This window comes from Cyanistes caeruleus, chromosome 24, assembly GCF_971803275.1.
Source record: "Cyanistes caeruleus chromosome 24, bCyaCae1.hap1.1, whole genome shotgun sequence".
In the NCBI taxonomy this organism is placed as follows: Eukaryota; Metazoa; Chordata; class Aves; order Passeriformes; family Paridae; genus Cyanistes; species Cyanistes caeruleus.
In genome coordinates, this window is record NC_141724.1 from 2,302,623 (window position 1) to 2,316,416 (window position 13,794).

At 52.0% G+C, this 13,794-nt stretch overlaps 1 protein-coding gene across 3 annotated transcripts in view; it reads left to right on the plus strand.

Annotated features, from left to right (window-relative positions):
- The window catches only part of SRGAP2 (SLIT-ROBO Rho GTPase activating protein 2), a 95,481-nt gene that overhangs the window by 78,928 nt on the left and 2,759 nt on the right, over positions 1–13,794 (plus strand). For all 3 annotated transcript variants that reach the window (XM_086861581.1, XM_086861582.1, XM_086861583.1), the window contains 6 exons: positions 747–852; positions 1,396–1,620; positions 4,664–4,743; positions 8,389–8,569; positions 9,104–9,250; positions 11,420–11,747. In XM_086861581.1, coding sequence (XP_086717707.1) covers positions 747–852; positions 1,396–1,620; positions 4,664–4,743; positions 8,389–8,569; positions 9,104–9,250; positions 11,420–11,747 — 1,067 coding nt within the window. The remainder of the gene's footprint in view (positions 1–746; positions 853–1,395; positions 1,621–4,663; positions 4,744–8,388; positions 8,570–9,103; positions 9,251–11,419; positions 11,748–13,794) is intronic.

Sequence of the window (13,794 nt, forward strand, 5' to 3'; positions counted from 1 at the left end):
AGCATATCAATCACCAGGGCACTCACAGCCGAGCTGATAACGTTTCTCATGGTTTCTGAAGGTGCTTCTGCCTGGCAGAGGGTTGTTTGTGGTTTCTGTATGTGAACAACCTCGTTTTTAAGTGGCCTGGCTCTTGCTACGTCCCCCAGAATTGAAGAATGGTTCCATTGTCCAGGCAGAGAAATGGCCTTTGCAGGGGCAGCCTCCGAGGAGGGACAGAAGATTACTGAGGAGACAGCTTCAGAAATGGCCTGTGCTTCTCTGCTGCTGATAAATGCATTTCCAGACTTGGATTCATGTTGTGTTGAGAAGCCAAATCTGCTTCCCCCCGGAGGAGCTCTCCCTTCTGGGCTGATTTATGCTGCCCACTTCTTTCTCAGCGGGCGCTGCACACGCAGCCCTTTGCCTCAGCCTCCAACTGTGTTAACTGGAGTGTCACACAGCTTTTCCTTTTCAAACACCCCCAGCTGCCCTGAGCGAGCCCCTGTGCCAGAGCCCCTGCCCAGGTGACATCCAGAGCTCCCACGCTGGCACTCAGGGTCCCACGTGTTCGGGGACTTCCTCTGGCAGAGGCTTTGCCAGCAGCTTCTGCAGCCAGATCCCATCCTGCTGGTGCCCTGCTGGTGCCCTGCTGGTGCTCTGCTGGTGCTCTGCTGGTGTCCTGCTGGCTGCCCAGTTTGCAGAGCTGGTGGCCCTGGTGGCCCTGGGGCTGTGGGGGTGACTCTGGTGCTCTCTCTCCCTTCCAGCCATGGATAATTTGCAGGAGCGAGCGCTGCACGTCCGGAAGGTGCTGCTGAACCTGCCCAAGACCACCCTGATTGTCATGAGATACCTCTTTGCATTCCTCAATCAGTGAGTACCCCTGGGAGCACCAGGGCTCTGCTGCAGGGTGGGATAAACATGGGATTATTGAGGATGGACAGGGCAGGGACACCTTCCTCCATCCCAGGCTGCTCCAAACCCCATCCAGCCTGGCCTTGGGCACTGCCAGGGATCCAGGGGCAGCCACAGCTCCTCTGGACACCCTGCCCACCCTCTCAGGGAGGATTTCTTCCCAATATCTCATTTTGCCTCCTCTCTTTCAGTTTAAATCCGTGGCAGGGGGGTCCTGCTGTAAGCCTGGCCTTGAGTTGGGCTGCAGGTGGGGCTCTGAACAATAACAGAGAAGAAATAAAGTCAGACATTAAACTCAGCACCCAGAGCTTCTCAAGCTTTCAAACCTTTGCAGTTTCTATTTCATTTCTCAGTAAATACCATCAGTGTCTCATTTTTCACCTGGACCCAGAACATTTGTGTCCCAGAAAGCCCAAAGCTCCTGAGCCCAGCTGTGTGCTCTGAGCAGAGGATGGTGATGAAGATGACAATTTCCTTCTTCCCACCTGTGTTTTCTCACAGTTTATCTCAGTTCAGTGAGGAGAACATGATGGATCCCTACAACCTGGCCATCTGCTTTGGGCCCACGCTGATGTCCGTGCCCGAGGGTCACGACCAGGTCTCGTGCCAGGCTCACGTCAATGAACTGATCAAAACCATCATCATCCAACACGAGAACATCTTCCCAGGACCCAGGGAGCTGGAGGGCCCGGTCTACAGCAGGGGTGGAAACACAGAGGATTACTGGTATGATGGATGCTCTGAGGAGAGCCATGGGTGGCTGTTGGTCCATGGATTAGGGTGCTGCAGTTGTGTTGGCTAATTCGAGATTGCAGCATCTGGCCCAGCCTTTCAAAAATTCAAAATTTCAAAAAATCTGTTTTATAGCAGCAAAGATGGCCCTGGTCTCTCCAGAGAGTCATCAGCTTAAAAGAAATAAGCTGGTATAAAGTAGCTATTTAATTGTCAAACCTTGCTCACTTATCTTGAAGGGCAAGGTTGTGGAGGGATTTTCTTGGATGTTCTGGTTTGGTAGCTGCCAAAATCAATCTTTTTGTTGGTTTTTTTTTTTTTCCTTTTTTCTTTCTGCCTTTCCTCTCTGCCTGTGTGGAGTGCCTTTGCTTCAGACACAGGGGTCACTTGCAGCTGAACCTCCAGGGCTGTGGCACGCTTTGATTTCCAGGGCAGCCCCACTGGAGGGGGAGGGAAGAGGCAGGAATGCAAAATCACCATTTCCATGCAGCCCCGAGCTCCAGAGGCTCCACGTGCTCAGTCTGAGAGCACATCTGGAAGCAATTCAGGCTCCTGTCATCTGGGCTGGGAGCTTGGGCAGTGGGGGAAGGAAAGGAGGGGTTTGCTTTCCTCCTGGCCGAGCTGATCCCTCCCTCTGAGCATCAGGAATGTTCATTTGTGTCCCACCTCTCCCCCCACTGCTCCTGCTCTCCTTCAGCATCACAGCAATGTAAAGGATTATTTTCCTGGACTAAAATAAATAGGTTTTTTTTCCTTTTTTTAATGAAGTCACTGTGGTGACAGAGCAAGCCTTGTTTCTCTGGCTTGTCTCAGAGCTCTGGGATCACTCCTCGCTTCGAGGCTCCTCCAAACTCACTGCTGTGTGCAGAGCACTTGCCAAAACCTTTTGGAAATTCTCTTAATTTCACCCCCCTTTCTGATGTTTTTAGCTGATGTTTTATATGAAGGAATTGCAGGGTGGGGGAAAAAAAAACCCAACTCAGTAATATTTCTGGTTTTCAGGAAACACATCGATTTGGACAAGAGGTTTTGTGCCATGAGGTGAAGGGAATCACAGTGTGCTGAGTTCCCTCAGTGTGGGTGTGCACACAGGATGTCCTGGGGGTGATATCAGGGAAGGGGATAAGGGATGGAGCTGGAAGGGACTCTCAGGTGCACACAGGATGTCCTGGGGGTGATATCAGGGAAGGGGATAAGGGATGGAGCTGGAAGGGACCCTCAGGTGCACACAGGATGTCCTGGGGGTGATACAGGGAAGGGGATAAGGGATGGAGCTGGAAGGGACTCTCAGGGATCATGGGATGTCCTGGGGGTGATATCAGGGAAGGGGATAAGGGATGGAGCTGGAAGGGACCCTCAGGGATCATCGATCCAGCCCCCAGCCCTGCACAGACACCCCAAAATCTCACCCTGGCTATCCCTGGGAGTCTTGTCCTGGAGCTCTGGCAGCCTCAGGGCCAGAACCATTCCCTGGGGAGCCTTTTCCAGAGCCCCAGAGGGGAAGAACCTTTCCCTGCTCATCCCCCAAACCTCCCCTGGCTCCTTCCCTGCTGTCACAGGGAGCAGAGATCGGAGCTGCCCCTCAATTCCCTGCTGGGAATTCCTCAACTCCATTCCTCTGGCAGGATTTATTGCTGTCACTGCTTCCCAGAGCAGCAGCCAGGGCTCAGCCAGCAGCAAGCACAGGTTTTTAGGTGGAAGCTGGGCTGGGAAGAGGCACGTGGCCTCTGTGCCAGGTTTGTGCTCGACATGACTTCACAGGCTGGGTGAAACTTCAGCCCTCAGTGCTGCTTCCTCCTGGGGCCTCCAGAGGCTCCTGTAGGCTCTGCTGAGGAGCAGAAAGGCTCTGCAGAGGATGGGGAAGGGTGATGGCTGAGGTGATGGCTCAGGAGATGCTGGGCAGCCTGGTGTCCCGCGGATTAAGCAGAACGAGATGCCGGAATTATCCAGATGTTTCACCCCTTCTCCTTTTTCTGTTTTCCTCGTATTTAAAAGAGCACAGGGGGTAGATTGCCAGGGGGAGAGCACTGTCCAGCCAGCATCACTGAATTTTAACCATTGCAGGGCCAAAGTGAGGGATGAAATCACTCCTGTGTGAAGATTAAAAATCCCCTTGAAGGAGTCACGGTGTGAGAAGGCAGCAAAGGAGGTTTCTGGTGTAAGATGAAGAGCAAACACTGGTTTTTAGCCCTTTTTTTTCCTCCTGAAAGGAGCAGGCAGGGCTGCCAGCTGGCAGCAGCCCTGTGGAGCTGCTTGGGAGAGGCAATGGATCCTTTTCCAGTTTCCTTTCTGCTCCTGTCCAGAGGGAGCTGCTCGTGGAGCTCCTTACAAAAACATAACCTTTGCTTGCCACTTGTTTGTCTGTTGATCCTTTCAAAGCTTTTCTTCATGCCAAACATAAATGAGTCCTCCTGCTAGTTCAGGTGCTCTGGAATCTTTATTTACAGGCAACTAATTGGGCTGTGGGAGTTGTTTGGGGAAATGAATGGGACATTTATGGTGCTGATAAAAGGGATGGAGGGAGATGACAAACACAGACCTGGAAATATCGTTATAAATCCAGGAATGATTTCCCCCAGGAAGTTGCAGCTTTCTCATCAGCCATCTAATGAGCTAATTAGAGCAATGGAGAGTGCAGCCAAGGGAATAATCCTGGCGTGGCAGGGAGGAGCTGGACCCAGCCTGGCACTGCTCTCTGAGTGCTCAGCATCTCCAGAGGTCCAGGCTGTAAGATGTGGAGCTGGACTTTGCTGACAGCACTCACAGGGGGGTCACCAAGACCTTTGGTTTGGCTGATCAAACAAGAATTCAGCTTGATTTTTACCCACAGCCACTTCAGCACGTGCAGACACATCCACAAAGTGTCTGCAGCAGCAAAACCCAAACTCCTGATGAGGATTCCCAGTTCTATCTGATTGTTTTCCAGGATGTTCCCAGCTCTTTCTGATTACTTTCCAGGATGTTCCCAGCCCTGTCTGCTTGCTGGCCATGAGGGATCTCAGTTGCCAGCAGTTAAAGCTGTTCCCTTCTGTTGCAGTGAGAGCCCTCACGGAGAGAGAGCCCTGGCAGAGGATTCGGTGCAGGACGTCACAGCCGAGCACCACACCAGTGACGATGGTATGGGAAGTCTGGTGTTGGCTGGGGGAGGCAGGGAAGGCTGTGCCCTTGGAGGTTTGAAGATCCAAAGTGGAGTTTGAGTGGCTCAGAGCATCACGTGGCAGTGTTTGGTGGCGGAATGGAGGTGTAGGACCGGTGGGAATCTCTGGAGTTACCTGGTGATTTTGAGCGTGTCCTTTCTTCTCACGGGGTCTCAGCTGCAGGCTGGATGTGTTTCAGTGTCCTCTCCCACGCCCCTCTGCCTGTGCCAGGCTCAGTCAGTGCCTCAGGGAGGAGAATTGTGAGTGCTCAAAGCCCCAGGGCTTTAAGGGAGCAAACAAACCCCAAACCTGCCTGTCTTCCACTGGGAGCTGGGCTTTGCAGCAGAGGATCCTGAGGGCCTCTCAGAGATAATTTCTAGATTTCCTTAAGGAAGCTCAGTTACATTTCTTGCCTGATCAGTGAAAAGAGGCACCAAGGCTGAGAATTCCAGGAGATTTCCTCAGGAAAAGGTGACACTGCAGTTGTGAGCATCCTTGATGCTTCCAGAGCCTCCTGGGATGGGGAACATCCTGTGGGCCCCATCCAGAGCAGAGCAGATGAAAGGACTGAGGTGAAACGATGATCCCTGGCATGCTGAGCAGCCTGACCACCAGGCCAGGACAGGCTTTTGTTCTTCTGTTCAGAGCCTTTGCAGCTGTGGAACTCTTGGGGTGGTTTTACTTGCACAGCCCCAACTGCAGAGGTGGGAAACAGCATTCCCTTCAAACTGGGCATCCTCCTTTCTGAGCTGGCCTTGAGGAATTTGCTCAGTGGCCCTGCCAGCTGCTCCTGTGCTGCCTCTCTGCTCCAGCAGCTGCCTAACAAAGCCTCCCCTGGCTCCCACTGGCTTCACAGCTCGCTGATCTCGCAGCTCTGTCCCGACCTGAAGCATTCTCTGTGAGCCTCTGGTGCTCCCACAGCAGTGAGGGAGGAAAGGAGACGCTGGGAAATGAGTTCTGCCTCAGCCAGGCCAGGCACTGCTGCTCCTCTGCAGGGCTGGGAAGCACAGATCCCTGGGGAATGAACCACAGGGCCACCCCCTGCCTTGGGGAGAGTGTTCTGTTTGGCAAGTGGGAGCTCTGGAAAACACATGGAAATGTGTCCTGCTGGAGCTTGGGTCTCTGAGGAGCACCTGGGTGGTGAGGAGGGACAGGCCACCCCATCCCACAGCTGTGCTGCACCCTCCTCTGAACTTGTGCTGTCTGTGTCTGGGGTTTGTACATCTTTGGGTGACTGGGAGGGCACAAGGGTGAGAAAGGAGAGAGATCAGAGAAGGACACTGCTCTGCAGCCCCTGAGCAAGGTAAAGCTGGGAGGTGTTCTGGATGGAGCCCTGCAGCCTCCGTGGAACGTTCCAGAGGAGGCAGATGGGCTGGGGCTCTTTGAGGGAGCAGCAGTGCATGGTTAATTAAGGAGTCTCGTGCTAATTGGGCTGTGCACCCTGCTCACACCTCTCAGCAGTGCAGGTACAGCTCCACCACGGAGCTTCCTGGGGCTTTTCCCTCCTGCTGTCTTCAGATGGGACCAAACCTCCTAAAAACCCTCTGGGGGAGGCTGGGATTAATCTTCCCAAAGTAAAGCTGTCATCCCAGCCACCCCTGGGTGGGATTTTGGGCTGAGGGGAGAGTTTGTGTTTGGCAGAGCATCTGTGCAGCTCATCAGCCTCCCTGAACGGATTTGAGACAGGTATGAGAGGTCAGGACTGCTGAAAGGCAAGCAGATTGCGTGTTTGTTAAATTATAAATACGAGTGGAAATGTTTTAATCTGCTGCTTGTCTGCCCAAGCTGTCAGACTGGCAGGGGGAATTGTTTGGCTTAGCCTTATTGCTCTTCATTCACACAGTTTTCTTCTCTGAGCATGAAGTGTCAGTAGGAAAAAGCTACTGGAAATTAAAGTCTAAAATCAGTCCTCTGGAGAAAAGCCAGAGTCCTAAAAAGCAAATTGAAAACATAAGAAACCTGAGTGCCACGCTCATCTGGAACAATAAACACTTGCTAATGAAGCAGATGGAATTTACCAAACCACACTCCCATCCCCTTCCTAAACAGAGGGGGACACCAAAACCCAGCATTGCTGGGGTTTGGGGCTGTTAGGACAAGCTGGCAGAACAAGCAGGAGGGAGGAAGGAGCCAGGCCCAGATAACCACGTGCTTGGGGGTGTCTGCCAGCATGGGCCAGGCTCTTCCCACCCTTCCAAATCCCTGGCCGAGGGCTGATAAATGGGATTTGTGTGAGTCTGACCACAGGCTTGGGTGTTTTGGGAGAATTCTGAGCTGTCAGGGTTGGTGGAGGAGGGGTCTCACAGATCCTGTGGCTGACTGCCCTCGGTCACTCGGTGCTGGGTAATTCCAGGTGCTGCTGGGGCTTTTTGAGGGGAGATGCTTCTGCTCTGCTCCCTCAGCCTGGCTGAGGCACTCCAGCTGCCTCAGGTGGATTTACACCATTATTTTCCCAAGCCCTGCTGCCACCTTGCAGCCTACAGGCAGCTCCAGAGCCGGTTCTGGAGCATTTCCTCTCCCAGGGAATAACTGGAAAAGCTGTGCCTGGTGTTTGGCCTTCCAGCCCCTTTCAGTTTTCTCCTGCATTGTAGATTGAAGCTTCCTGTGGTGCAGAGATCTCTGTGTGCAGTAGCAGATCTCTCTTTGATCAGGGGAGAGGAACCACAAATCTCTTTTCTCCAGGAAAGAACTCAATTTCCATGGATTGCTGGGCTGCATTAAAGCTCCTTTAAAGTAATTAGAGGGAGCCCACTGGGGCTGTGTGGTTGAGCTCATCTCCATTCCCCTGATCCCTGCCCAGAACCAGGAGCTGCCTTAATACACATTTACACTCCAACAGTGGCAGGGGTTTGTTTTTTTTCAGAGCCTTAAAAATAATCCACGGGAAATCCACATTGATTTCCCTGAGTGTCTTAAATGCCCTTATTGTGCCTCTGTACAATATCAGAGTCCTGCAGGGACCTGGATTAGTGGCAGGGCACGGCTGGAGCTCCTGTGTGAGCTTTGCAGGAGTGGGCACAGAACATCCCAGGGATGCTCTGTGTCCTCAGCCCTGCACCAAGCCCGGCTCTGGAGGCACTGGGTGTTTTCTTTTGCTTCCATGAGCCTTGGAGGAGCAGCAGGGCCTCCCACCGTGCCAGAATTCCGCTCTCCTGCCTCAGGTGAGCCTCACAGGCAGCAGAAATTTCCTTCTGAATAGATGCTTTATTTCTGAAGCTCGGAATGAGAGGATGTTTCCCTCCCCTGCCTGCCCAGTTCACTTCAGCTGCTTTTAAGGCAGTGAACCACGGGCAGATTTTTGTCTGGAACGTTCCTGATTGCTTCCCACCCCTGAAACCCTTTTGTTTTTAATGAACCCCTAATTCTGCCCTTGCCATTCCCATCTTTGTTGGCCTGGACTGCTGTGGGTGGGGTTTAGGGCTTGGAAAACAAAAATGTGTCTCCGTGTAGGGATGAGGTAAAGGGTGAAAGGTGCAGCATCCTTAAGTTCAGGGGTTCCCCTCTGAGTCCTCCTGCTTCCAACCCTCCTGAAGAAGTCGCACTTTTTCCCCCTCCTGCTCTGGTTCCTGGCAGGTTTGAAGTGCTGGCTTGCTCAGGTGTTTGTTCATCCCCTCCTGTCTCCTAGAGAGCGAGCCCATCGAGGCCATCGCCAGGTTTGACTACCTGGGCAGGACCGCGCGGGAGCTGTCCTTCAAGAAAGGCGCGTCGCTGCTGCTGTACCAGCGCGCCTCGGACGACTGGTGGGAGGGACGGCACAACGGCATCGACGGCCTCATCCCCCATCAGTACATCGTGGTGCAGGACACGTAGGTGCCCCCCTGCAGCCTCCAGAGCCGCCCTGGCACGGGGCTGCGTGGCCACGGAGAGCTGGGCTGGTCACGCTCGGGGAGGAAAGGGTTGGCGTGGTGTCTGCTGAAGGGGCACGGCTGGGGTCTCCGGAGTGACCACGGCAGGCAGGTGCTCAGGAGGAGGGGATTTTCCACAAGGGGTGATGGGATGTGGGGGAATGGCCTTAGGATGCAGGAGGGCAGGATTAGGCTGGGTGCGTTGGAAGGGATTCCCTGGCAGGGTGGGCAGGCCCTGGCTCAGGTGCCCAGAGGAGCTGGGGCTGCCCCTGGATCCCTGGAACTGCCCAACCCAGGCTGGACAGGGCTTGGAGCAGCCTGGGGAAGCAGAAGATGTCCCTGCCCACAGCAGGGAGGTGGAACAAGACGATCAGGATCCCTTCCAGGGAGACCATTCAGGGGTGGGAATGACACCGTGCTGCCGTAGAGCCGTACTGCAAATCCAGCCCTGCTGCCCCTGCTGTGCTTGTGACACCCTCCCCTCCTCCTTCCTAGCGAGGACGGGATGTCGGAAAGGTCCAGTCCGAAGTCGGAAATAGAAATAAATTCTGAGCCACCGGAGGAGAAAGTGACGGCCAGAGCCGGTGCCAGCTGCCCGAGCGGGGGCCACGTCGCGGATATTTACCTTGCAAACATCAACAAGTAAGAGCAGCCTCGCTTTGTTCTCCCTGCCTGTCAAGAGCTCGAGTCCAGTGAAATGCTTCCTTCCCTGAGAAAGATTCATTAACAAGCACTGCCACCCTTTTTCTCTGCTTCCCCCTCTCTTAGCTCATGTTTTGCTGTCCCCTCTCTGTCACCGGCGTGGCCGTGGTGGCTCGTTTGGAGCCCCACTGGTTTCTGTTCCCTGTCTCCAAGGTGCCATCTGGTCCTGCTTTCCCAAACCTGCCCTTTCCCGTGCTCTGAGCGGGCAGAGGGAGGGAGGGCAGCGCTGGGCTGAGATCTCGTGTCGTTGTCCCCATCCCTCCTCGTGTTCTGTCATCTGTCACGTCCCCTCCGCATTCAGCACGTGCTGTTGGCTGGGGTGGGGGGACAGTTCCTGCAGGAAGCCGTGTTTGTGATAAATGCCATACCTGCAGTCCCTCCATCTGGCACTGCCTGGAGCACTCCTTTGTTTCTGCAGCACTCCTCACCTCGGGTCACTAACCATATGCTTGCAGTGCAACTGCACAACCCCCTGTTGCTCTAACCTTGCCTCCTCCACCAGAAATCGTTGCTTTAGCCAACACTCAACATAATAAAAAGCTGGAAAATCGAGCCAGGAGCAGACTAAATTCCATGATCTGTTCAATCATTTTTTTTCCTATAAGACAGGCTTATCCCCCATATATTTCTGATTTTCCTTCATGTTAAAAACCTCCACCTCTCTCCATTGTGCAGTGAAGGAATTATGTGATAATTGCAGTTTGATGGGAGGGGATGTTCTTAACCTTCAGTTAATTTAACACAATGTAGTCTATTAAAGGCATTAACACAAATGCATCCTTTTAAAAGGTTTGGACCCTGCTCATGGCCTAGAGAGCCTGGTCCTTCCTTCTGGGATTCAGCAGAGCTCCAGTGATAGCTGGGAAGCCGTGTTAATCTGCATCAGCTTGGGATCTGGGCTTTCTTTTATGATATTTGCTGTCTGAGCCACTGGAGTGGCTGTTGTGGCAGTTATGGAGAGATTTGTGTAATAACAGACCTGTGCTGGAGCTTCACCATCTGCTGGCTTTGGTAGAGTTGTGTGCAGTGGTTTTTAGAAGCCTGGGGAATGTCCACTCCAGTTTTGGGTTTGTTTTGTTTTGGTTTTTTTTTTTTTTCCCCCCTTTGCTAGGGAACCTGATATTTAGCAATAAGTAGCATAAGACTCATTTTGTTGTTTTTTCTTTAGGAATGAATCTCCTGACCTATGTGTGAACAGACTTGAGCAAAATTAAATCAGATGGTTTCGCAATGACAGTTGTGCCACCCACTGAATTATTATTTGGATGCCAAAATCCTACTGGAGTTAACACTTTCTTGCAGTTATTCATGGGGCTGGTGCTATATATATATATAAATGGATCCTTCCCTGTATAATGGATGCCAAGCTTCAGACCTATGGCATAAAGTATTCTGCTGCATTGGCCTTCCCATGATTTGAGTGGAATCGTGCTGTCAGACCTCATGGTGCTGGGGCAGAAACTAAATTCTTTGGACCAGTTCATCCATTTGACATCATCCCTTTGGTTTTATCTGTAGCCCTGCATAGATAATGCCTTGTGGTCCTGCCAAAGCCATGAAAAAGAACCATCTCTTATCACCAGCAAACATTGGAAATGATCATTAACCCCAAACTGGGGGTCTTTGCTTGCTGATCTCTGAAAACAATAACTTGATGCCTTGGGCCAGGAGCTTAGTAGACTTATACTGTCAAAGATTGTAGCTCTGCTCTTGGAATGTAATAAAAACACATCATCAAAACCTGTCGATGGCACAGAGGGTTTGTTTCTTTTGGTTGCTTTCATTTTTATTTTTATTTTTGTTCCAGTATAAATTCTTCTCCTCTTGACCAAGTTAATCACGTTCCACCCAAGTTTTCTGGTTTTGCTATGAATGTGCACAGCTTCCAGGACTCAGTCTTGTTGTTAGAAGCGTGAAACTGGAATGATTTATAATTATTTATAATTATTTCACTGTACCGCAATCACTCCTCAACCCCCTGGGTCTGTTTGTAATCTGGGCTCCTCTGTGTCTCTTCCCATTGTCCTGTGTGTTGTTTTTTGGGGGGATATCTTCAAATGACAGCCCTGTACCTGCTTGTATTGACTTGTTTTGCTTTTGTGACTGAAGGCAAAGAAAGAAACCAGAGTCAGGCAGCATCAGAAGAGCGTTCCGTCAAAGTGACAGCCACGGCCTAGGTAGTTCCCTGGCAGAACCAGCCTCCCCCGGGGCCATAGCCGGTTCCAGGCCCTCATCTCAGCCCATTATGAGCCAAAGTCTTCCCAAGGAGGTTCCAGACAAATGCTCCATCAGTGGCCACGGCAGCCTCAATTCCATCAGCCGGCACTCGTCGCTGAAGAGCAGGATGGACAGCCCGCAGATCCGCAAGGCTGTCACGGCAGGGAGGTCCAAGAGCTTCAACAACCACCGGCCCATGGACCCCGAGGTGATTGCACAGGTCAGCAGCAGCTTCTGCCCCGAGGGCTTTGCCTGGGGAGCTCGGGGGTGTGGGTGCAGGAGCTGTTGGAGTGCGAGGTGTGGTTTAATCCCGTGTCCGTTCCCCAGGAGGGAATCCTGTGGACCAGGAGAGACTCTGGGAGCTGGACCTGGTCAGTCTGGAGAGGAGAGGGCTGAGAGGGGATCCCACGAATGCCATCCCACGAATGCCATCCCACTAATGCCATCCCACTAATGCCATCCCACTAATGCCATCCCACGAATCCCATCCCATGAATCCCATCCCACTAATGCCATCCCACGAATCCCATCCCACGAATCCCATCCATATCCCCAAGGATGGTGCCAGGCTCTCTTCAGCAGCAGGACAAGGAGCCACAGATTAAAATAAAATAAAAAGTTAAAATAAAATAAAAAGTTAAATTAAAATAAAACAAAAAGTTCAGCCTCAGCATGAGGAAGAGCTTCTGTTCCCTGAGAGCAGCAGAGCCCTGGAGCTGCCGGGGAGGGAGTGCAGTTCCCCCCTCTGCAGACACCCCAAAGCCACCTGGATGAGTTTCTGTGTCACCTGCTCCAGGTGACCCTGCCTGGACAGGGCTTGGACTCCAGAGGTCCCTTCCAACCCCAAGCATTCTGTGATTCTCTCAGTGCAGTATTAACTCAGGGCACAGCCCCAGTCTGGGTTTTCATCCTCTCCATGTGCAAGGCGCTGCTTTCCTGAGGGGAGATAAAGAGTCAGGTCCTTCCTCCATTAAAACTTGGCTCTGTTCGTTACCCAGAATTTAATCTCAGCACTAAAAACACCCATCTCAGAAAGTGACACAGATTCCAGAGCTGTCAGCAGAGAATTGAGCAGACATAACTGCAGGGCATGAGAGAAATGAAGTATTTATTGTGGATTTAACCCTGCAGGCTGCTGACTTGTGGCATCCTCATCTCCTTGCAGGGCTCAGGGTGTGATCAGGAACCAGCTCTGAGTGCAGCCCTGCTGGTTTGCAGGAGTTTGTTATTTACACAAGGGCCTTGCAGTCGGGGCTGGCTCCCAAAGGTGTGAAGTTAGCGATTTCCCTCTTCCAGCAGGGCTTTTCCCAGCTGGATTTGCCTGCACTTGCATTTCCCTGTACCCACTGTTGGCAGGGTGGGATGGATGGCTCTGGCTGGAGCCAAGGAATGCTCCAGGCTCGGATTACAAAGCCAGCCCTGGGAGACCTGACTGCTCTGCCTGGCTCGGGGCTCTGCAGGTTCCTAAGGAGCTGGGGGGGGGAAATATGTGAGAATCAAACTGGATTTTTATTGACAAAAATCATAATAAAGTCATAAATAAGGGGCAGATTAAAACCCAGTGGGTTTAATGCTGATGGGAGTTTGTATTTTGCCATTTTGAGCCCGTTTGTTACACTGAAAATGTAGTGAACAGCTCCTGTTGTCTTGGTGTTTCCCTCTCCTTCCGAGGCTTTGGTTGATATAAATCAGATTCTTTGTTTTTTCAATTAGGCTCTGACTGAAGTTGTTCTGTCTCCTCTCCCTGCCAGAACCTTCACTCCATTGTTTCACTGGAGAAGAGTCTGGGGACAAAAAGGAACGGGGAGGGGGAAATAAATAAAAAAAGAGGAGGGAGGAAAAACCCAAGCTGTGTTAAATCAGAGTTTTTCTCTGTAGTATCTGCTCAAACACCATCCAATAACCATCTTACATATTTCCCCAACTTCACAAGGAAAATCTGCCTGGCCTCAAGATAGAGTGGGAGGTGTCAGATTTCTGCCTCTGCTTTCTTCCACCATCCCTTGACTGATTTACCTTCCCCACCCCCTGAAAAAGCTCTGAGGAAGCTGGAAAGCTGCAGCCAAAAGTGTGAGTCACAGCCAGGCTGAGCTCTCCTGCTCCCCAGGGAGTTCTGTGCACCACTGGACTCTCCAGCAGACAGTGTGGATGCCCTGAGACAAAAAACCCCGTGGTTTTAGCTCAGAAGTTCTCTTTGTATTTATCTGTTAATAGCTGTAATACTTTTTAAGAGGAAGGAGAAGGGCCAGTTTTGGTTTCTACACGTG